This window comes from Piliocolobus tephrosceles, chromosome 8, assembly GCF_002776525.5.
Source record: "Piliocolobus tephrosceles isolate RC106 chromosome 8, ASM277652v3, whole genome shotgun sequence".
Classification (NCBI taxonomy): Eukaryota; Metazoa; Chordata; class Mammalia; order Primates; family Cercopithecidae; genus Piliocolobus; species Piliocolobus tephrosceles.
Genome location: NC_045441.1, coordinates 126,536,317 through 126,561,865, shown reverse-complemented (window position 1 = coordinate 126,561,865; position 25,549 = coordinate 126,536,317). Strand labels below are relative to the sequence as shown.

The following is a 25,549-nucleotide window of genomic DNA, read 5'->3' as shown; positions in this document are numbered from 1 at the left end:
AGCTCTTCTTCATGTATGATGGTCTTGGCTTATAAATAATTTAATCAAAGAGGATATTTCCTTTGCTGTTTCTCATCCACCCTGTCATTTTCCATGGGTTTCAAAAAAAAAAAAAAAATTGAACGACAGAGGAATTTTTTTTCTGTGTTACTAATGTGGAAGTTTTTCAGTTATAGTCTTTAACTTGACCTCTGCCTTTTAATTTGTCTTCTTGTTCTTTTATGGTTCACTCTCCACTGCCTGCTCATTCCAGAATGTATGACTTCTCTGCCTCACGAGCTTGCTCCATTTAGCTTAGAAGGTAAATTGCAAGCACTTCACAGGGGCCCCACGTGCCCTGTATGAAATGGCCTCTGCCACTTATTTTTTAAGTCCTTGCTTTTGTTATTCCTTTACATTCTAGCAATACTGAGTTACTTGTATATCTGTTAGGATTCTATGCAATTTCATATCTGTACTCCTTTTCACACACCTATTGCTATTCTGCCTGGAGTTCTTCTCCTTCCTAACTTACCTAATAAGCTCCTCTTTATTCTTCAAAGCGAAGTTCAGATGATTCTAGCTTTTCTAAGCCTTCTTTCACACTTTTGATACCGAATCGATCTCTCTGTCCTCTGTGCTGCCTCTTTGCTTCATATATATTTTGATCATTATATATTTTTTACATTATAATCATTTGTTTATATATTTTCCTTTTTCACTAGATTATGAGTTCCCTGAAATTGTTCTTTGTGTCTCCTTCCCTTGGCACATGGCCTGGTAATAATAGGGTCTCAAGTAATAAATTGAATCAACATGAATGGAGAGAGTCAAACCTGAATAATAATGATTTAGGCTTAATAGGAGAAATATTTTTAAATGCATGGCTTGAAGTTTTGTTTTGTATTATTTTGCTGCATTTAAGCAAAATAAAATGTAGAAAGTACCATCATAAATAAAAACAAAGCAGAAACAAATATAAATATTCTGTAGCTAAAGGACTCATGATCAGGAAAGAAGTAGAGGACAGCTATAAGAATGCTAGTAATGGTTTACATTGTAAGGCCAGATACTTGCTCCAAGATAAAGTATACGTAGTGGAAAAATGAACAGTTTGGGATAAAACCACATGTCTTTCAGGTGTGGTGAAAAGAATGACCGGGGGGCTTTCCTGCATGCCTCAGTTGTCAGGTTTAAAATAATTATCTGTTTCTGGGATTCAACCTCTGTTGCTAAAATAACTACTTATATTGCTGATTTCAGAATATTTCTTCTCTCCTGAGCTAGCTTGCTTGCTTGCTTCCTTCCTTCCTTCCTCCCTCTTTGTCCTTTCTCTCTTTCTTTCTCTTTCTCTCTCTCTCTCTCTCTCCCTCGATGGAGTTTTACTCTTGTCACCCAAGCTGGAGTGCAATGGCACGGTCTTGGCTCACTGCAACCTCTGCCTCCCGGGTTCAAGTGATTCTCCTGCCTCAGTCTCCCAAGTAACTGGGATTACAGGCACCTGCCACCATACTGAGCTACTTTTTGTATTTTCCGTAGGGATGGGATTTCACCATGTTGGCCAGGCTGGTTTCGAAATCCTGACCTCAGGTGATCCACCTGTGAGCTAACTTTTTATGCCAATTTCCAGCAATAATGGATGATGTGAACATCTCAGTAGTACAATGCAGTAACTTGTTGCAGCGAAAGGTGAAGTACTGAGTGAAGATGGAAATACTCCATATGTCTTAAAGTTCCACAAAGCCAGGCATATGGGAGACATTCAACGTGGAAACTCAACATGACTAATTTTCACAAAACACTCTGAAATTGATATTTTATCCACTGCCTGGACATACTGCAGAATGCATCCCCTTGGGACTCTAACGGAGCCATCTGGAATTTTTCAGATTGAATATCAGTGCTTTGCTTTTGCAGAAAGCCAGCAAAGACTCTGCTTCACAAGCTCTCCACCTGAGACATTTAGTTGTCCTTTGGCATGAATTTTACTTTCTTCCTGTAGCTCTGTGACAAATTAATTGCAAACAATCCAAGACACGTTTTTACTTACTTCTCATCAGCAAACACCAAGAGGAAAGATATTTCCTTGTGGCTGACTCTATTATGACCTAAACAGCTGAAGAAATTAGCTTATTTTATTTAAAATACAGATTTTATTTTAGATTCAGCTTCTAATTTCATTTCACCTCTCATTCAATACTACCCCCCGACACACTTTAGTTTTTCTAATTATTAAGGCAGAATATGGGTGTCTCTGTTTCTGGGTGCTTTTGATGTCCTTTGGCTCTGAGAGTGTCCACATTATAACCAATTGGAGCTTCAAGCACGTTCTCTAGGACTTTTTCTTGCAGCTGACCTAGGAGCAAGCAAACTTCTCCTAAAGATGGTTTGACAGTAACATGATGACTTTTTGGGAAACTCCAGAATGTGTCAGTCTGAATATCAGTGTGACAGAACTGAGATTAATTCAACTCAACACATTTTAATTAAGGGCTCACTTGTTCTAAATAAGATACAGCCTTAGTTTTCAAGGGGGTTACAACCCAGTGAGAAAAGCTGGTGTGTGGGTGATACAAAATAAGGGGATCCAATGGGAAGATAAATCAACCCTAACCAGGGAGGCCAAGTGGTGTTTCTCGGGCAGCATTGACTTAGGGATTGTGGCAGGTTTCTGCTCACCACTCCCCATGTCCATCTCCCAGAAGCCAATTTTCTTTCCACCAAATCTTGGGAATCTGTAGTTTTCATGAAAAAGTCTACTTTAAGAGACTTGCACAGTTAAGTTGATACTTTGCCACTCATTGAGGTTCAAGGCCTTTTCTCCATTACCACTGTCTTTATTCTTTACTGTTCACTCATATAATAAACAATAATATTACTAACCAGTAGGTAAAGTCATATCAAGCATCCCCAAGTAGCTAAAATTTATCTTCAACCATTTTTGTATTGACTAAATGATTCTTGCCCTGAGATTTATCTTCATGTCTCATAAATATTAGTTATAGTAATTGGCAGCTTTATTGCCAAACTCCTGAGTTTATCTTTGGTCATTTCCCTGCTATGGACTTGAGTGAGCCAATCATTCAGAGAAGAGGACTCCTTCAAAATAGGGGAAGTATGTGATGTCTTGCCTTTCCCTTCAAAATTTCAACAACTCTGAATATAACGTTATATGTCTCTCTCTTTCTCCCCAAAAAAGAATAAGTGTGAGTCAAAGCCATAGTCTTCAAGCTGGAGGTGAATTCATCTCCAAACTTAGGTCTATACTACTCAAAGTATTTCAACTAGTAGTCAACAGAGGGGAAGTAAGCCTTTTAGGGTTGATATGATTTTTCATTTGCAATCTGATTACTATAATTAGAGCAGAACTCACATATAGTTTGCAAAAGTTGTTGGTAAAGTTCTGTGGAACCCCAGCGATTGCCTTCTTGCCTCATGCTATTTCTCCCATGTTCTGAGACGTAAGGCAGCAAGTAGAGGGTCAGCTCACTCAAACATTAAATTCCGTGAAGAGTGGAAACAAAAACTGGTAATGATAAGGGTGCATGCTCTTTCTTTTACTTCTGTCTCAATTTATACTGTTCAAGTAGATCTCTTTGTATCTACAGATACCCAATCTAGTGCTTTTTTTTACATCCTTGGCATTTACGCTGGAGCCGTGTCCTTGGGCAATACACATCACAGGATTTCATCTATACTACATTTCTATGAGTTCTCTTTTTATGTGTGTGGTAAATGTAGACTTACCTAAGTTTGTTGCAGCCCTAGGACACCATGCATAGACTGACATTTTAGTAACCTGTAACATCCAACCAATCCAGGTAAGAGTTGGGAATTGTTGATTGAAATATACCATGCAATCAACCCATTAATTACACTGTCTACTATATTGACTTTCCATTTAATTCAATTTGGGAGTATAATTACTATGAAATAATTCTTGATTGTTATTATAATTATCATATAAAATATTGATCATGCTTATTATTTCCTTTTAGGTCACCAGTCTCTTCAGAAGATCATGGTAAGAATCATCTGTCTTATTTATACCAATTCAGGATTAAAACTTGACGCCTGGTCTTTGCAGTTCATTGTCAGAGCAAATAATTGTTCAAGAAAATGTCTCTAAGATGTTGGCTTTGTGGTTTTCGAATGTGAAATGTCAAACACTTTTAAAAACTTAAATCACCCTAGCTGAATTTAATATGTTTCAAATCTGTTCCAACCAGTCTGGTTGACAAATATTGTGAAGCCTTAATTTATTCTGCCTGATTTCAGTCCCATCAGCAGAAACTTTTTGTGGTTTTGGGCTAGTCCTGTAATTTTTATGACTCAGATTTTTATCCTTAAAATGAGAGTTTATGGGAGGTATTCCCTACAGTGCCTTCCAGATTGGACACTGGGATCATGTTCCAATCACTCATTTGCAAAGAGCCCTCTAAATCTGAAAGGAAGGCAAGCAGTCAGTGGTATTTGTTGTTATCCAGTTGAGATGAATTGTTTGCATTTTAAGATACAGCTATTTCACTCAAAAGAGAAAATATCTTATTTTGTTCCATCTCACATTTGGAATTGTTCATTTATCCAATCAGTCACAAAAATGTTAAGTGGCTACAATGAGTCAGTTGTGCTATATAGTTGTTTTACAAATATGCTATATGGAACTTTGGTTTGGGGCCCCTCTGTATCTTACTTGGACTTTGGAAATTCTCTCATAATTGGTATCCATACCTCTAGATTTCTTTTCCCTAGATCACTGTATACCTGGCTGGCACCAAAATGATTGCTCTATAGTAAAAATCTGTTCGTATTGCCTTTAGAATGAAATCTTTCTAGCCAACCAATAATTGTGTTCAGCTTTTCAATATTGTATTTTAACATGGACGAGCAAGCACTAAATAATGGAATATTTGTCTTCCTCCACAGCTTATTGCTTCATTTACCATCTTTTCCCTTCTAGCCATGATCTGTTTTCCAGCCATGTGACACTACATCTAATTCTACATCTAATTTCTGGAGCTCATCATCTTTTCCGCATCTCCCTGCTTTTATCCATACTGTTCTCTCTGACAGGAGGCTACTTCTTTTGCCACATAGACAGTTTCTATGCACCTTACCTCATCCTCTGTGAGGGCTTGCTGATCTGCTTATCATTGTGCCAAATATTTTTCTACATTCTAGGGCTTAATGCACAAATTTCATGCTTTATTTACCTGTTTTCCCTATTCGACTGTGAGTTCTTTGATATAGTTTCCAACGAATAGCAAACAATGAAAAAGTTTATTAAATGAATGAATGAAGAAAAGGGAGAAGGAGTTTTAGGCTGGCCTCTTCTACTGCTGCATTGTGAAATCTGACTGAATACTGGAACGAAGTTGTATTATTCTCTCTGAAGAATCATAGGGAAAATTATGTTCAGGCCCATTAAGTCAGAATTAGGCAGTTGATCACCTATTGGCAACCTGCTATTGTGTGCTTTTTTGCTGACTGCTGCTGGTATTACTAGGTGTTTGCACATTTATGTAGGCCCTTGGGCTTCCATGTTCCCATTATAAACTAGAAGCTTGTGTTTGGTTTTTATTTTGAACTAGGATTCCCTTTAGTGACTTTTGGTTGTCTTTGCCTTCCTGTCTATAAGAATTTATTCCCCATTCAGACAAAAATGGTGGCTGAGGGAAACTTGTGAATTATAATTTGATAATCCACTAAGACTTCTTAGGTGGTTATGAAATAATAGGGGGCATATGTCAGGGTCCTTTGAAGTCCTAAAAGGTGACTCCTGCCAGAAAGACTTGCTTGGAAGATTAAGAGCACTTCAGAATTGATTATTTTAAGAACCTTATAAGTGATTAGTTGAAGAAACATTATTGATATTACAGGGCCATTATAATTTCATGGCTTCAAAAAATTATTACATGTTCATACCTCTTAGTTTGTTTCTGTGATTTCCAAAAATAGTTCAAGTACATAATGCAAAATTATAGTGATGATTTACCTAATCTTATGTAATTGTTCATCATTTTCTAGCCCATATATTCTTGAAAAAAATCTTTTTTCTTTATTGCCAGAATTTTCTATCTACCACTCAAAATATGTTTCCTTCTGTTTATACATTTTTAAGAGCTCATATGTACTATGGCTAGTATAAAACCTCTTGAATGTCATAGCATCAATCTTACATATTATTTGTACACAATAATGGCCTTGCAATATACTTGTAAAAGAGGTGAGAAGTAGCAATTTTTCTTTCTCAAATTTATTGGTAGAAAATTTAAGGCATGTTGGGCAAATGGATTGTGAAATTGGAATATAAAACCTATGTCTCTTGATTTTCTATTTTGTTTGCTTTCCTCAACTAGTCCTCCCTCTGTAGTAACTAGTCACTTCGGCTCTAAGACAAGAACATATTCTTGGAAAAATCTAATTTTGCCATGTCCAGTAACCCTGGTGTTTTTCATTCCCATGGTCCTCTTGCATAGAGAGCTTGAATGCAGTGGCTTTGTCATTGACCTTATCTTGTTTTGTTTTCCTTGTCTGTAAGATGGGGCTAATCAGAAACTGTGTACCTCATGGGATTGTATCAAGGTCAGTTGAGAAATCATTTGTTAAATCACTTTCTGATTTGTTAAAAGCACCCCAAACATAGTATTATTCTCTAGCATTCAGGCAGTAGAAGAGGAAGCACAGGTTTATCTGTGATGTTTGCTCGGGATTACATCCCGCCCTTGAAAAGTTAAAAGAGGATGGGAGAGCATAACCATTTTTTTCATTTTCATTAAATTTTCTCTGGAAACCTTTTATTACATAGGGGGGAGGAGGAGTAAAATGTTTAATACACCATGTAGCTTATAGTGCCAGAGTAAAGGCTCAGTTGATGATTAGATGTGTGGTCATATAGAATTGGCAACACAAGGTCTAAATGACACATAAACTGTTTCTATATTTATATAATAGCACATCAGGGTCACTAAGAATAAAGGCTAAATTGTATTGAGTGCTTATTATGCAGAAGCACTATGCTCGCGTGCTCCAACCGCCTTATGTCCTTTCATCTTTCACAAATAACACTCTGTAGTCGATGCATCACCCCCAGTTTCACAGCTGCAAAAGCAGGCTCAGGGTGCTTAAATAACTTGCTTAAGGTCACATAGCTAGTAGGTGAGAGAGTTAATTTTCAGACCCAATTCTAACAACCAAACTCTTAACTCTCTTTTATCCGCCACGTCCCTGGAAAACCAAAGACATGATTGAATGGAGAGAACTATGGAGATAATTCTTCCCCCCGCCCCTCCAACAAGAGTATATTTACTACTGTGCAAGTTAATTTCTTTTTAATGACAAAACAAAGCAGAACAAAAATAACAACTTGTCCCTCCTGCTGGGAATGATTTGTCCCTGTAGAAAAAGTAAATACCAATGTCACATTTTCTCATAATTAGTTAACTGAGTGAAACTGAAGTTTCAGGGAAACCTGCCATGCTAAACCCCAGTGGGAACATTACGTTTTAATGCTACATCTGGAAGTTGGAGCCCCACTCCTTGTCAGAAGATAAGCTTGGCAGTGATTGATTGCCCTGTCCTCTGCGTTTCCCCTGTATTGAATGCCTATCACTTCATCATTTAAATTGCTCCTGGAGCCATCTCCTGGGCCCAGGCTGCTTCCCTGGCTCTGATAACTCATCTTCTGTTCTGTCACCTTAGCCTGCTTATTTTACAGACTCCTTGGAATGCTGCCCTTACTGCTGCTACCTGTGCCAGCACACTCAGGGCAGGTCGTCTTCCAACTAATGTCTGTTCATTTACAAAATAAAAGGCATTAGTTGCCTTTCAAAAGAAAGTGCCAACAATCTGCTGCATGCCCCACTGGAACGTCTGAGGCAGGCATCCTTCTCCTGTCCTACCTCCTAGACCGGTTGTCAACTATGGCTGTCACATTCTAGGGCAGCTTTTTTTTGTTGCAACAGTAACATAGTGAAGATGAATTGCAGTAATGGCTATCTGGAAATAAAATTGTCACAACCACAATCGCCAGTGTAAAGTGTTTAAGAACGAATCCACTGTCAGGCTTGGAGTCGGCTGTCCTTGGCAGTAGGTCACTGGTATAGTTTGGCTGTGTCCCCACCCAAATTTCATCTTGAATTGTAGTAATCCCCATGTGTCAAGGATGGGGCCAGGTGGAGATAATTGAATCGTGGGGCAGTTTCCCCCATACTGTTTTTGTGATAGTGAATAAGGCTCATGAGATCTGATGGTTTTGTAAATGGGAGGTCCCCCGCACAAGCTCTCTCTTGCCTGCTGCCATGTAAGACGTCCCTTTGTTCTTCCTTCATTTTCCGCCATGATTGTGAGGCCTCCCCAGCCATGTGGAACTGTGAGTCCATATTACCTCTTTCCTTTATAAATTATGCAGTCTCAAGTATGTCTTTAATAGCAGCATGATAATGGATTAATATAGTTATGCAATGAAACACACTGTGGCGTGGCCCAAACTCTTTGAGGCATCAATGACTATACCTCATCATTCACTTTTCTTTCATGTATATTACTGAAATAGATACTATTCATAAAATATATAAAATATTATCTGCTCAGTTTAAATAATAAGCAAAAGGAACTACTGTGTACTTGGCCCTCAGACTAAGAAGTAAAACATTTGTAGGAATTTGGGACCTTCGTGTCATTTGCTTTCCTAATTATGTCCCCTTCCTTCTCCTTCAGAAATAACTACTATTCTGCCTTTTTGTTAATCATGTCCTTGTTTCTTCTTATTGTTTTGCTACATATATGCGTATCTTACATATGAATGTATATGTGGATATATAACTCATATATGTATTCCCATATGTGTGTATATGTGTGTGTATATATAGTTTTACATATTTTGAATTTGTACAAATTAACTCATGTTGTGATTTGTTTCTTTTATTCGAAAGAATATTTTTTGTGATTCATCCTTATGGATGAGTGCCATATGCGTTTCATCAATAGTTCATGTTGTATACTACTCTATTGTATGAGTATATAACAATTTATATATCCAATCTGCTAATGAATATTTACATAAATAACAGGTTTCTTGGGGTTTTGTTTTTGTTTTGCTATTGCAAACAATATCACTATGAACATTCTCTTTTTTGTAACTCTTTCTGTTATACATGTGCTTAAGCCTGGGAATAGCTTAAGTTAAGTGGTAGATTATACACATATTTAACTTATAGCATTATAACAAATTGTTTTGCAAAGTGATCATTTTAAAATACACTCCCAACTTGGGTGGGTAAGAGTTCCCATTGATCTATATCCTAATCCACACTTGAAATTAACTAATTTAAAAATGTTTGCTAGTCTTGTGAAAGTATGAAATGGCATCTAATTTGTAATCAATGATTACATATGAGATCAAGCATCTTTTCATATAGGCCATTTGTGTTTACTCTTCTATGAAAGGTCTTTTTATTTCTTTTACTCACTCTTCCCCACATGGTTGGTTGTGTTCTTAATGATTTATGAACTTTTTTATGTATTCTAGGTAAAAATTGTTTTGTTGCCTATATGTGTTGCCAATTTTGTCCAGTTTGTGGTTTATCTGTTTGAGCTCTTTTTGATGTCATCTGATGAATTGATGGATATTCTTTATTTTACTATAGTAAAATTATTGTTTTTCTATGGTTTATGCCTTTGGTATTTTTAAAAGAAATCTTTCAAAGCATAATCATAAAGATATTGTCTTATAAAATGTTTAGAGTGCTTTCTTTCATATTTAATAACTTAGAATTGATTTTTGTGGTTTGGTAAGAGGTAAAAAGGTCAAATTTTATTTTGATTGTGTTCATATACATAACCAGCTATTTCATTATCATTTATTTTCTGCACTAACTTGCAAAGCCTGTTGTCTCCCTGTAAATGTGAGTCTCCAGGTTCTATTTTCTGTTATATTGATGAATATATCTATCCCTGTACTATTGTTTTAGTTGTTATAACTTTGGTATGAGTTCCGGTATCTGTTGGAGGATATGTCCTGTAATTTGTTCTTCAGGAGTGACTTGGTTTATAATTTTTTCCTGTTTCATATGAATTATAAAATTAGTTTATCAAGTTTTGTGTTGAAATTTTTATGAAAATTGCATGAATCTATAAATTAGTATAAAGAAAATTGATATTTTTATGATAGTGCATCTTTCTATTTATTCCAAGCTACATCTCTTTACATTTAATTGGCTCTTTAAAATGGCTACGAATAAAGTTTTATAATTTCCTTCATGAATGGTTTAGTCATTTTTGTGTTAAATATATTCCTAGGTACTTTATAATTTTAGTGACAATTTGTATGTTGTATTTTTAAAATTATATTTTCTAAGTGGTCTTTGCTGGCATATTGAAATGCAGTTGAATTTTAAAATCTTGTTTCTTTATCAATATTCCTGCTAAAAGTTTTAAATTCATAAATTTTATCTCAAGGGTCTTTTTGTGGGAAGAGAATTCTATATAGGCAATCTCATCTACAAAGAATTTTGTTTTGTCCTTTCCAATCATTATGCTTTGTATACATATTTCTGGTACTTTGTGCACTGGTTAAAACCTTCAGTGCAGTGTTGACTAGTAATAGAGATAGCATCATTAACTTTTTCCTGAATTCAAAGTGGATGCATCCAGAAGTCACAATTAAGTAAGAAGTTCACTGCCAAGTGGTCATGATGCAGGTGGCAGTACTTGTTTTGTGGATATTTCTTATAAGGATATTTTCCTTCACTCTAATTTGTTAAATTCAACAGGTGTTGAATTTTATTGAATACTCTTTTCTTCATCTTTAGAGATGACTTTTTTCCCCTTTGGTCTGTTAATATGGTGCATTTTACTACTTGAATTTTAAATAGAAACCAATATCATATTTATGAGAAGAACTCAAATTGGTTATAGTATTTACTGCCTTTATACATTGCTAGATTTGATTTGCTAATATTTTGTTTAGATATTTATATCCATGTTCATAAGTATGATTAGTCTTTAATTTTGCTTTCTATTATGTAGTATGTATATGATATTTGTAGCTTAAAATGAATTAGGAAGGATTTTCTCTTTTTATAATCTCTGGAAGACTTTGTATAATACATGAGTTACTGGAATATCTCTTATATACTACTATTATTCTCATTTTATAGAGGAGAAAACTAGGGTACAAACTGATTATATGATTTGTCCAAGGCCACATGCCTATTGAGTAAAAGGTAGAAGTAGGATGTGAACTCAGGTGATCTGGATCCAGATCCTTTCCCAACCATTTCTCTGTACTGCCTGTCAAAGCGTTGCTGAAATTTGAGCTCATGTAATAGGAAATAATGATTTTGTTTGTTAAGTAAAGACCGCATAATTGTATGAGGCCTTTTTATTGGGTAGAAAGTGATTATTAAAGATGGGAATTTTTTATTCATATAAATAAGAAAAACCCTTGACACAGAAAAACAATTCGAAGATATATTTTGGATGCACCTCTTATAGCCCCATATTTCATAATCAAGAAAATAGGGATCCAATCTCCTGTCAATAACACTCACTTTTTTTAAAAGGTAGAATTCTCAAAAGGTAGCTGTTCCCTTAAAGAGATTATCACAAGTAGGAAGATAATTATTATGACTATGATGAATATGAGTAAAGAAGATTAAGAAAGTTAGATACTGGCTGGGTGCCATGGCTCACACCTGTAATCCTAGCACTTTGGGAGGCCGAGGCAGGCGGATCACCTGAGGTCAGGAGTTTGAGACCAGCCTGGCCAACATGGTGAAACCCCGCCTCTGCTAAAAATACAAAAATAAGTCCGACATGGTGGCACATGCCTGTAATCTCAGCTGCTTGGAAGGCGGAGGGAAGAGAAGTGTTTGAACCCAGGAGGCAGAGGTTGGAGAGAGCCAAGATCGTGCCACTGTACTCTAGCCTGGGCTACAGAGCAAGACTGCGTCTAAAAAAAAGTAAACATGACTGATGTTATAGATGGAAATATGTGCAGATCTTTAATTGCATTGCTAGGAAGAACTTACTATATTGACCATCACAGTATGTCACTTTACAATGACTTTGGGCTATCATTAATGTAAAGTTGCTGAAGTGTCCATTTTTTGCCACATATCAGATTTTTCCTATAGAATCCCCCTTGACTTTCTAATTAGATTTGAACTTTTTAGTGCTCATTTTTTAGGCTCTTTCTCTTCCTGGTTTAGCTCATGTTGCTTTAGAGCTTTAGAGAATTACTTCTACTCTGCTTGCGGAACCCTCTCTAGACCTCGCCTTTCTTGTCTTTATTCAGCCATAAGGTTTTGATCACCTCCTACCATCTCTCTGGCAGGCACCTTCATTGTCCTTCATTCGGGTCTCACCTCAATGCTCATTAATTTCCGTGTCTTGGAACCACCTCCATAGATACTAAGGATAAACAAAGATGAATTTTCCTGACAACTTAAATGCCCATTATTTCTCCTTCCTTATTGCCTACTTTTTTTTTTTTTTTTTTTTTGAGTGTGTTCCAATTTTCTTTCCTCATGGGTAATGTTGCTTTTCTTATTTGACTATAAACTCAATGAATAGAGACATTGCCTTATTCTGTGCTGTGCCCTGGCACAGAACTGATTCTCTCTATACAAATCTTACTGTTAAATTTGCTGCAGTATGTGGTGTTGGCAAACAGAAACTTTCATTACAGATCTTTGAATCCTAATGCAGCCTCATTAATATTGTTCCCTCTTGTAGAAGATAGGTCACTCCTGGTCTTTTTCCAAAGAGATTCAGTTACTATGTGCTGAAAAGATGGTCTTTTTCCAAAGAGATTCAGTTACTATGTGCTGAAAAGATGGCCTTTTGTGGTAGTCTCACTGGGTGTTCCCTATAGACTGTGTTTTGAAAGGAAAAAAATAAAAATGATAGCATATTTTTTCTTAGCCTGCTTTCACAAATCCTAGGAAAATAGATAATTCACTGCTGATTAAGAAAACAAAACAACCCCGCCCTCTGGGCTTTCCAAAATCTGGTTATATTGCTTTCTATGTGTCCTGACCTTACTGTTATCTGTCATTTCCCTTTACTACATCTCATTATTGATTGTAACCATATAATCCTTTTGATTGTTTTGATTTTTTTTGGAATGCTTTGTTTGTGATAATTATCTAGTTGTCTTTTGAAGGTTGATTGTAAGTGGCAGGAGGAGATGAGGGAATACTCTTTTGTTTGTTTGTTTGTTTTTGTTTTGTTTTGTTTTGAGACAAAGTCTCCCTCTGTCACCCAGGCTGGAGTGCAGTGGCACAATCTCGGCTCACTGCAGCCTCCGTCTCCCAAGTTCAAGCCATTCTTCTGTCTCAGCCGTCTGAGTAGCTGGGATTACAGGCATGCACCACCATGCCCAGGTAATTTTTTGTCTTTTTAGTGGTTTCACCATGTTGGTCAGCCTGGTCTCCAACTCCTGACTTCAGACAGTCCGCCTGCCTTGGCCTCCTAAAGTGCTGGGATTACAGGCGTGAGCCACCATGCCCAGCCAAGGGAATACTCTTTATTAAAATGTACCTACAACATTGCGTTGGATTGCTTTTGGGGTTATAGAATATTTAAGTTAAAATATTAACACATTGTAAAATAAAAAATAACAGGGAAAAAAAGGAGTTAGAAAAGGAAGAAAGTTGATATCCTAGTCATAGTTTACTTTGTTTGTCTGTCTTTTGAGATGGAGTTTCACTGTGCCACCCAAGCTGGAGTGCAGTGGCGTGATCTCAGCTCACTTCTACCTTTGCCTCTCAGGTTCATGTGATTCTCCTGCCTCAGCCTACCGAGCAGCTGGAATTCCAGGCGTGTGCTACCATGCCTGGCTAATTTTTCTATTTTTACTAGAGATGAGGTTTCACCATGTTGGACAGGCTGGTCTCGAACTCCTGACCTCATGTGATCCACCCGCCTCAGCCTCCCAAAGTTCTGGCATGACAGGCGTGAGCCACCATGCCCGGCCCCTAGTTTACTTTTAAGTGGAAGGATGAGAAGGGGCCATCAACCAAGGTGATGTGTCTGGCAACAAATGAAGCTATCATAGGTTTCACTTCCACAGATAAGTCAATACAGTATTTAGGAATTGAGAAATCTCTGACTCTGGTCTTTGTGTAATATTCTATGATAGCAGAAACAGAAAATTGAATTGTGCCTATTGCTAAAAGTTACTGTGTTTATGATTTCTACTGCATGAAATTATATGATCTGGGTTATATTAACACCCAGTGAGACCAAGGGGCTGAGTTGGTACACTGAAAGTTATTGTAATATAATTCTCATGTGAGGATAATTGTTACTATATTTGTTTTTAATTTGACTGGAAATCCTAATATTTATTCGAAAGTCTTTTCCTCTACCTAGAACTTGTTTTATCATTTTGGTGACCTCCTCTTGCAAAGAACTGGCTGGTGACTGGTTTCCCTGAATTATGGACTTACCTTAAACATATCTTATCATCATTACCAGTTGCAAAATATTAGAATGTGTTGTCACTTTTTCAGTTGGTTCCTAGAAGGTTAGTCTTAGATATGTTACTTTAACCTGTATGCTGTAGTACTTTGAATGCATTTTTTGTTTGCATTTTTGTGTGCCCAGCCTGTCAATTATAGCTGCTTAGGCCTGGACTGTCCTGGATAAAGCTGTTAAAATATTCACCAGTCCAGCCATCTTACAAGCTAATTAAGTCAACTAAATGTTTCCTTGTTTTGCCAGACCCGTTATGTCAATCCTCAAATTCTGGGTTCATTTTGGGTGCCCTAAATCTTAGGATGTGACTTTCTTAGCATCCTGTAACATCCATTCACGAGCAAGCACAGTTTCACATAATACTTATGAGAAGTTCATTGCTGAAGCCTCTCCTTTACCTAGCAGAGCAACTTGATTTTCTACAACTTTCCTCATCAGAGCCAGAAAAGTATGGGATATGGAGACTACTAAAACTACATCCCTTTGGCCTGACCAGGGAAATACTGGGAAGGAAGGACCTGGTATTACTACCTAATGACCCCGTAGTATGGTATGCCAGTCTATACAACCAGATAAGCCGGCAATATAGTACCCTGCTAAAGAGACGGGCTTTCTCATATCTCATAAATATTTCACATTCTGGGTCTACATGCTGGTTTTATTACATATTAGCCATGTGGTCTTGAGCAAATTACTTAATGTCATTAAACCTCAATTTCTTCATCCTGAAAACAAGGATGATAATAATAAGAGTACATGTCTAATAGGCTTATTGTGAGGATTAAATTAGATAATATAGGCAAAGACCTAGCACACAGTTTGCTTACAGACATTAACGAAAGAAAGAGACAGGAAGAGAGAAAATGTGCAAGAGAGAGTCAGAGTAACCATCAATGTCAGAGAGCCAAAATGGGCATATAGATTTTTTTATAAATAGATCTCATATGTCTCCTTTGCGTTGGCTTTTGGGATGATTAAAGCCTATTTTTCTCTAGGATTACTTGAAATACACATTTCCTGCAGGGTACAGCCCAATGGACACAGAATGACTTGTGTATTAGTTCATCTATTCTCACGTTGCTATAAAGAATTACTTGAGACTGGGTAATTTATAAAGAAAAGAGGTTTTGTTGGCTCATGGTTCCACAGGCTATACACGACGCATGGATGGGGAGGCCTCAGGAAAGTTACAATCATGGCGGAAGGCGAAGGGGAAGCAGGCACATCCTACATGGCTGGAGCAGGAGGAAGAGAAAACAGAGGGGGAGGTGCACATACTTTTAAACAACCAGATCTCGTGAAAACTCACTCACTATCATGAGAACACCGAGGGGGAGATCCACACCCATGATCCAATCACCTCCCATCAGACCCCACCTCCAAGACTGGGGATTACAATTCAGCATGAGGTTAGGTGGGGACACAGATCCAAACCGTATCAACTTGTATCATTCTGAGTAATTGTCACTTTAACATGGGTGGTAGGGTTGGCAATTGCAAAAGCCGTGGTTTGAAGTTGCTTGCATCAGGCCTGGGTTTCTCCCTGGAGCCGGCTGAGCTTGGCTGCTTTCTAAGGCCTCTTCTGCTCCTGACTCTTACGGTCTTCTGAGTCAGGAGAGAACACTGAGCAATAAAACACAGGAGGAAAAATGAAAAACGCCACCTTTCATTTTTGGAAAGTATTTTGGAGATACCTGTGCCCTGCTGTGTAAGGAGTTCCCGTGGGGATTTCTGCTTATGAATTCCAGTAGATTGTTTTTGTTTGGGATAACAAGTGGGGTTTCTATTGCTATACCTTGCCACAGACCCGCTTTTTGAAAAACACTAAAATCCACTTTGCAAGTGTATAAATACTGCAGGCAGGCAGCTTCCACATTCTTTGGCAAGGGGACAAAATGCTATTTAATAATGCAGGTTCCAGCTTTTCTCCTGACAATGCAAAGTCCCAATGATTATTGAAAAGGGAATTTGAAATCTGCCAGAATCCACTCAGTTTTCCTTGTCTGATGATATTTCCATCCTGTCACCCTCACTAGTGAAGGCAATTGTTTCAGCCATTGAGGAAGAAAAAAAAAGGGGTATTTTATAAGACTGCAAGAAAGTCATTTAAACCATGGCTATTTCTGTTAACTGTTAACTGTTGGCTTCGTTTCTCTGACCGTGTGCCTCTCTAGTCACCCTGTCTTCCTTAACTATCCTGTGGGCTTTTTCCCATTCTCAGAAAGCATGGTCTACCCAAAGCCATTCTTCAAGCATCTGATTTCCCAGCTGTCTTTCTGCTATATATTTAAACTCCTAGTTCTCTTTAGGGGAGAGGGTGGCAGACTTGTGTGAGGATATAGTCTGAATGAAGTCTCCGAGTGATTTTTGTTGATGTTACAGGGGTGGGAGGTAGGGGAGAGAAGGGAGAGTCTTTGGCCTCACACTACCCTCTGAGTCCTGCATGGGGTTCTCTCAGCCATCTCGTTTTCACGATTTTCCTGACACACTCCTCCCTGACACTATTTCAGAGGTCCCTGTTATCAAATGGAAGTGCTTCTTATGTCTCTCTTCATTCTGCTAAGCTGCATGTTCTCTATAGAAATCTCTACCCCCAGCTTTTCTGCCAATGCAAATCTTCCTTTTTGGAAAATTTCTTTTACCTTCTCTAGGAAATCATTCTCTACATCACTCTATTTCTTTAGCAATCGGGGACTACGTTTGGATGTGTAAGTATACATGTATTAAGTTTCTAGATATTCTTTTTTTTCTTAAGACTATATGAATTCCTATGAAGAATGAAGGTTTACTCGATTTCATTTCCCTTCTCATCAACTGGACAATAACAATCTGATCTTTAATAAATAAAATTGAAGACTTACTGATACACTGAAGCCTATTCTATTTCAAATTAATATTTTATGTCTTAGCATGCTTCAGAAGTAACCATTTATATAAGAATTCTTCTAAGGCGTGATGTTGCTTGATCCTTAGCATGATATAGTGAAAGTTAAGATTTATTTTTACTTTTCTGAAATAAAATGCTTAATTTTTATATTCTTCCAAGTAATATCTGTCATATTCTTATATGGGGGAAGATTCAAAATTAGTGTTTTATTATAACCTCGTAGAGGTGGGTCTAGGGGAGGGATAGCATTAGGAGAAATACCTAATGTAGTTGATGGGTTGGTGGGTGCAGCAAACCATCGTGGCACATGTATACCTATGTGACAAACCTGCACATTCTGCACATGTATCCCAGAACTTAAAGTATAATAAAAAGATTAATAAATAAATAATGCAAATAATCTGTATTTACAATAATAAGTGAGGGTATGCTCTTGACATTTTGTTTATTTTTTAATTGTACACTTTTGCCATATGTGCATTTTGCTGGTATGTCCCTGAACATGACCTTTGCTAAATTAACTCCTTCCCAAGTTTACTTTTGTTCCAATGAGGGGTGTTTAGCTGTTCTTCTTTTTGGTTTAAAAGGCCTTTATCTTACAGAGTGGTCAGTTTGCTGCTAGGCACTGAGAAGAAATGTAATGTGCATCCTGATGACTGGATGACTCATAAGCTTATAATCTTTTTGAGCTCTAGTACGTACTCAACTGTACTTGACTTCTGACCTTAAACACCATTTTCCAAGCAGTCTTAATGTTTGGTTAAAACCAGGAACCAGGCCGGGCACAGTGGCTCACGCCTGTGATCCCAGCACTTTGGGAGGCCAAGGCAGGCGGATCATGACGTCAGGAGATCGAGACCATCCTGGCTAACATGGTGAAACCCCGTCTCTACTAAAAATACAAAAAATTAGCTGGGCATGGTGGTACGTGCCTATAGTCCCAGCTACTTGGAGGCTGAGGCAGGAGAATGGGGTGAACCCAGGAGGCAGAGCTTGCAGTGAGCCGAGATCTCGCCACTGCACTCCAGCCTGGGCGACAAAGCAAGACTCCGTCTCAAAAAAAAAAAAAAAAAAAAAAAAAACCCAGAAACTATCCATTACTCTCAGGCCACATCAGACCTGCTTACAGATATCACTGGGTGAAACATGAGTACACTTGTTGACCCTCAGTTCCTTTCAGAGTCCTTGAAGGACACTGCTAAAACACATCCAGTGGATTCAGGGACCCTGATTGCAGGAAGAATGCCTGCCTGATGTTGAAGGAAGGGGTAAAGCCAAGGCCTGAAGTTCTCTCTGTGCTTCTCTGTAAAAGTCACCAGAGCTACAGGCCAGCAGCAGTTCTCTTTTATGTGGCACCCTCCTCTCATCTGTGGGGATAATAAGGACTTTATTAGTGCTTCCATTTCTGTTACTCTCTCAAGATTATAGCTTTCTCGTCCAAATGCCAGGAAAGTAAAATTAAACACAGTTAGACAATCTAAACTCTCTCAACATTATAGGGATGAAGGACCTTCAGAGTACTAGAACTTCTTTAAAAAAAAAATCTCTTGCATTGCTGCATCAGTTTCCAACACACATATTATTTCATTCAAATGTTAAGAAGGGGGAAATAGTGTTACTGTGTACTGTAATTATTTTAGGTTCAAGATGAAAATGCTTTACAAGGCCAGATGCGGTGGCTCATGCCTGTAATCCCAGCACTTTGGGAGACCAAGGCCGGCAGATCACAAGGTCAGGAGATTGAGACCATCCTGGCTAACACGGTGAAACCCCGCCTCTACTAAAAATACAAAAAAATTAGCTGGGCGTTGTGGCGGGTGCCTGTAGTCCCAGCTACTCAGGAGGCTGAGGCAGGAGAATGGTGAGAATCCGGGAGGTGGAGCTTGCAGTGAGCCAAGATGGCCCCACTGCACTCCAGCCTGGGTGACAGAGCCAGACTCCGTCTTAAAAACAAAAAAAGGAAGAAAAGAAAATGCTTTACAAATATGAAAACTCCTCCCTGGATTTTTTGCAAGCTTAATGTTTACCTAACAAAATAGTTAATAGGATTCTACAATATGGATATTAAAAATGAAGTTATATTTTTCTAGTTTTAAGGGAATAGCTGTATATTACTTTAGATGGTGGTACTACATAAAAAATTTGTTTTCCCATTACATCCAAAGGTAATTATATTAATTTATTGCTAGAGAAAAATTGATACTGAGTTATAGAGATTTTCCAGAAGGTATTTTGAGACCTGATGCTGGTCCTTTGTGACTGGTGGCATGTATGTTACACAGCAGGCTGAAAGTGACGTGCTGTGATTCTGGAAGAGTGTGAGTCCATTGGGCCTGTAACCCATGAGCTTGTTTTCACTAACCCAGTGCTCAAAGCAAATTAATTCATCCATGAAGTTTGCTTTAACACGTATCTAAGGGTTACTATCCATGTTCTAGGAAGTAACAAGTATCATTGCTAATATACAGCTCTGATTTGACTCATAAACATTTCTGATCTCATGAGATAGTTGCAGTGGTGTTTTGCTGTGTTTACTAGATGCATCTAATAAACACCATGAGATTTACAAAGAGATCTGAAGATATTTGTGACTCCAAAATTGATTGCAAGATATAGCAGGGGCCAGTAAAGTGAGCTTTCTTCCACTCCCTAGAATGTCTTCCTCAATCCAGAGTTTAAAGTGTATTGAAATGATATCCGGCTGAATCACCAGGTCAAAAGGATCAACCAACTATTTATTAAACACTTCATGTATTTTCTGTCCCATAGAGATTTCAGTGAAAGATATAGTATGGCTAAAACAAAGAGAAAATAATGTCCTCATGCTTATGACTTAATCACAGAAGTGGAACGTAGACACGTGAAACAGTTAAACAATTTCACAACAACAGATAAGCAACTGGGATGCTTTGGGGAGACATCTGGTCCCTGTGCTGTTTATAGCCAATTCCAGCGGTGAATAAAGGAAGTGGAATGGACTGCTTTTGAAGGGAGCACATCCTGGTCCTCTGGCAGCAAGGTAGAGGTTTTCTGCCAGGAGGGAACACTAGATGGAGGTTGTTTGTTTTTTTCTCCAAACAGAAATCTCTTCCATGCTAATAGGAGCTTTAAAAGGATTGCCACAGCAGATGGAAAGAGCCAATATATATTCATGCATTTAATTAGCAGGAATTAATTGAATTGGGAGATTAATTTTGTCATTAGAGAGAAACAAAACCTATTTTTGTCTCCTATCTATGGTTACACACTCTAAGATGGATTTGGCACAGGTGGTGTTTGAATATAAGGCCACTGTGGTATTTAATGGCCTTTTGATGTCACTGATAGATTAATCCCAGGGATGATGAGAAGGTAGCCACGTGAGATGTGTGCTCTGCACCATGTTTCAGCAATGGAGGAGACGCTGGTAGATGGAGTGTGAGGGGTATAAACCTAGAATTCAGTGAGTGTTTGAAGGAGGAAAAAGGGGAGGAGATTGAGAGAGTCTCTTCTCTCACATCTGATTTTCTTTTTCTTTTTTATTGAGCCAGAGTCTCCCTCTGTCACTCAGGCTAGAGTGCAGTGGCACGATCTTGGCTCACTGCAACTTCCGCCTCCCGGGTTCAAGTGATTCTCCTGTCTCATCCTTCTGAGTAGCTGAGACTACAGGCGCCTGCCATCACACCTGGCTAATTTTTGTACTTTTAGCAGAGACTGGGTTGTACCACGTTGGCCAGGCTGGTCTCGAACTCCTGACCTCAGGTGATCCACCCGCCTCGGCCTCCCAAAGTGTTGGGATTACAGGTGTGAGCCACTGTGACTGACCACATCTGATTATTAATGAGAGATTAGGGACAGACTTATCTAAGACAGAATTTTTAAGTCAATCCAACAAACACTGGTTGTCTTCTTAGTCTTTCCCCTGCTTTTGTTTTTTCTTCCTGCTCCAAAAAGCTGTTCCTCCAGAAAAGCAGTTTTCAGCTTTTTAAATTTTTCTTCCAAGATACTCATGACATAAACCAGATGACATTGTATGCATAACACATTCCCATAAGTGACATAGGGAACAAGACTGTGGGTCATAGTCCTTTCCCAACACTAACAAGTCAACACCAGCCCTCCGACTCAAAACACATCACAATTCAAATGTATGATGTGACAGTTTGTACTTTTCAAAAATAGCCATGGCATCTTCTCCCGTCTACACACTCATCTTGAAATGTGACTTTGATGCTCTTTCCATTGAAATATGGGATCTATGCTCTCTCTCCTTTTATATGGGCAAATGTGGGACTGCAGCAGGAATGATACTTTGGGATTTCCAAGACAAGGTGAGTTGATCACTAGGCTCTCTTGGGATTGTTGCTTTTGGAGCCCAACCACCATCTTATGAGAAAGCCCAAGCAGCACATGGGAAGCCCAGGAATCCCACATGAGAGGAACCAAGACTCCCAGCCCATACCAGTACCTAGTTACTAGCCATGTGTCTGATCATATTTAAAGTGGATCTTTCAGCTCTTAGTGGAGCAGCTCCAACTGCTGCCAGGTATAACAAAGACAAACTGTCTCTACAGAACCCTGCCCCAAATACAGATTTTTGAGCAAAAGAAATAATTGGGTTTTAAGCCATATATTTTGCTATGCAATAATTGTTAGGCAGGAATCTAGACCCAACATGGCGGCGTTACCCGGCGTAGCAGGCCTTTTGTTAAAGACTCCCTTCACCCTTGTACACACCCGCAGACTTACATGCGTCAGAGTTCTGGCTGGGCAGCCACACTCCCCCATGACCTGCAGCTCACCTGCATTCCACAAGTTCGTAAACAGCAGTTTCAGTTGACAGTTTCCAAAGACCCCTTCCTCATGACCCTTACTCAACTCCTGCCCTAGTAGTTTCAAGACCCCCCAGGCCCTGTTTGCACAACCAGCTTCCCTACCTCCCAGGCTATAAGAAGCCCCTACCCTCCTCCCTCAGTGCGACTTCCTTGGCCCACGCCTTTGGACCGAGGAACCTCGCCCGCAAGCCCTAATAAAGGCTATTCTCACTGCCATTTGCCGTGTGTGTCTTCATTCCCGGTTCGGCTCCAGCCTCAGTTTACCTTTACAATAATAGTTGATACAGAGTTGCATTTCATTAGAAGAATAATCTTAAATCTGTTCTAATATGTTAAAAACCTTCAGTATTTTAACTTTTATTACAACAAATAATTTGTCACATATCTTTTTACTGATTGTGAAAAGGTCTTCTAGGACTAGATGAAAATACAGAGGTCTTTACATATGTATATAATTCCTTTTCTTTCTCACCTTATCTTGGACTTATTCAGTATGCCTATGTAAAATAATATTAATTACAGTCATTTTTCTTGAGCTGCTTCCCATTTATGCCTCATTAGCATAATTCACAGTGGTCATCCATACCGGTAAATGTGTGTTAGATTACCTTTGCTATGTTTAACGATTATACTAAATTTCATTTTTTTTTTTTTTTTTTGTGAACTAAGCCTTCACAGTTTGTTGCTTATGTATCATGGCTGGCTGCTCACAAAGTAGAAAAATTGGACAGAATGCTTCTGATAATGTAAATACAGGAAAGGCTATGCAGAAATATGTATCTCAGAGAGTGAGCTATTGGGCAGCTATGGTATAAGCTATCTGGTAGCCACACAAGAAGTAACGGATTGAATAAAGGCAAACTATGAAGACTTCAGTCATGATAAGATTGAGAATTATTTGTGTCACATTTGCCATGGATTGTGTCTCTGCTGGCACACACAAAAAGTTGGGACTTAAAACTGTAAATTTACTTTAACTTCATTTTGTATGCCATGCATTCATGCAACTCTTCCCGGGGGTTATTTATTTTCATTTTTGGCTGTCCTGCTCCAAGTTAAACAAAGGAGAAACAGCATTGTATAGTGGAAGAAACTCAGACTTGGGGAAGGGAGGCAGCAAGTAAATGAAACAAGAGTCCTTTGTCTCTCAGCTGGATTGCTGACTAATCTGTGTGACCCTGCAAAGGTCAGTTCAGATCTCAAGCCCTACTTTCCTCATCTATGAAATGAAAGGTTAGACTAAGACCAAATACAGCTCTAGAAAGTAGAGTATTATTACTCCTCAAGAAAGAGTTGAGGGTCATGACTCTTGTTTTGCACATGAAAATATTTAGGAGTAAAAGTCCACAGAACTTGGCAAAGCTAGATATATTTATGATTCTCAATGAATCAACTGATGTTTTTCCCTACATCTCTACAAGCTGTTCTTTGTTTAGCAGTTTTTATGTTTACTCTTATTTTTTTCTTCTATAATTTTGGAAAAAAAGAGTTAGATGACTGCTACTATGGACAGACAACAGTTTGGTAATAGGACATTATTTTTTAAAACTAAAAAATAACTGAATATGAAAGATTAAACTTTTAAAAAATAGACATAAGTGCTCAGAGTTGTGATTCTATTTTGTAGTCAAATGCTGTACCACTGGACTGCACCCCCAGAGTTGTGATTCTATTTTGTATGTAACAATGTAGTTATTTCAGTTGCTTTATTGAGAATCACAGATATATATATGGCTTTGCCAAGTTCTGTATACTTTTTATTCCCCAGTATTTTCTTCTGCACAGCAATAATTACAACCTTAAGCCATCCCTTCAGAAGTAGTCATATGCCAAATTCTACCTTAGTCTAAAATAATTCTTTTTCTGTGTGATGGGGCTGAAAACATCAGTACTCCCTGCTGCTCTCGGCAGATGTCCAGGTACCTTAATGATTAGGTTCTCTGTACCTTGAGCTTATTTGCAAGACAGAGCCTCAAAAGAACTGCTGTTTTATTTTTCCGCTGATAGAACTGGAGCTTGGTAAACTAACTTGGCCGAGGTCATAGCAGTTAGTGGCACTCACAGGACTTAAACCCAGGAAGTCTGAATGTAGACTCAATTATGGCATATCCCTTCCTAATAATAAGCTGGATTTTGTTTTGTACTTCTTGCCAAAAATGTAACTCCATGATGACGTTTTGTGTTATACATTGCTGCCTTCTTACTGCCTCAAACGGGGCCTGGCATGGTGGGAACAGGTGGGGATCTTAGACTGTTCCTGCTGCTAGGACAAAATATCTTAGACTGGATCATGTATAAATAATAGAAATTTATTTCTCATGGTTGTAGATTCTGGGAAGACCAAGATCAAGGTGCTAGCAAATTGCTCTGTTTCAAAGATGGCAAGCTCTTGCTGCATCCTCGCGTAATGGGAAAGCGAATAGAAATGAAGACTGTGTCCTCACATGGTAGAAGAGAGAGAAAGTCCAGGCAACTCTCTCAAGGCTCTTTTAGAAGGGCGTTGATTTCCTTCATGAGGGTGAAGTTTTCGTGACTTCATCACTTCCTAAAAGGCCCCGCCTCTTAATACCACACCGGGGATTAAGTTTCAACGTGAATTTTGGAGGGATACAAACATTCAGATCACAGCAGCTGTCTTCTCCCTTTCCTGATTCCACATGATAGAAGCCATCTCTTCTTTCTGCACATGGATGTCTAAGCATATCCAGACTCTTGGGAGCCCAGGCTTAAGAGAGGCTGTGAGAAGGAAGATGGCAGTTCCTTCCTGAAAGTCTTGACTTCTTAGTCCCAGCTTTCTGTCTTGGTATGTGTGCTGAACAACAATTTATTTGAAGGTACAGCAGAGAAGGAAAAATAAACCATTTCCTATGAAGTAATGATTCAACTTCTAACCTGTAAAAATGAAAAGTTTCTCAGTTTCCTATCCCCTTACATTCCTGTCTTCATAAATTTCTGTGATTTAATTTTCCAGGAAACTTATTATTCACATACTTAACAACTTTTATGTCCGTTAGCAACTTGACTTTCCCTGCTTCTTTGAATTTTGGAGCATTGTTTCCTTAGTATGAAGGAGTTTTGAGAAAGGCAGGAAGACAAGCTCAGAGCTCAAGAAACTATGAAGAATAATATTGTAATCACAACAACTCGTTATTTGTTTTTAAGCTCAATCCTTCAGAAGGTTATTATCTGGAGTTGAATAATAATAGATTCAGGCTCTTTTTATGTGGAAGAAATCTTCAACAACAGTGTTCATAGGGAAGGACATTAATCAGGAGAGAGAAGTGAGCCTTGTTTCTAATAATGTTTGCATAATAGCTACCCTTGGGTGTATTGCTTGACTTAAAATAAATATTCATGCTTTCCACATCCAGTACTGTTGGAAATT

At 38.3% G+C, this 25,549-nt stretch overlaps 1 protein-coding gene across 1 annotated transcript in view; it reads left to right on the top strand.

Annotated features, from left to right (window-relative positions):
- The window catches only part of DGKI (diacylglycerol kinase iota), a 455,866-nt gene that overhangs the window by 404,662 nt on the left and 25,655 nt on the right, over positions 1 to 25,549 (top strand). Inside the window, 1 exon segment of the mRNA XM_026456362.1 lies at positions 3,978 to 4,003. Coding sequence (XP_026312147.1) covers positions 3,978 to 4,003 — 26 coding nt within the window.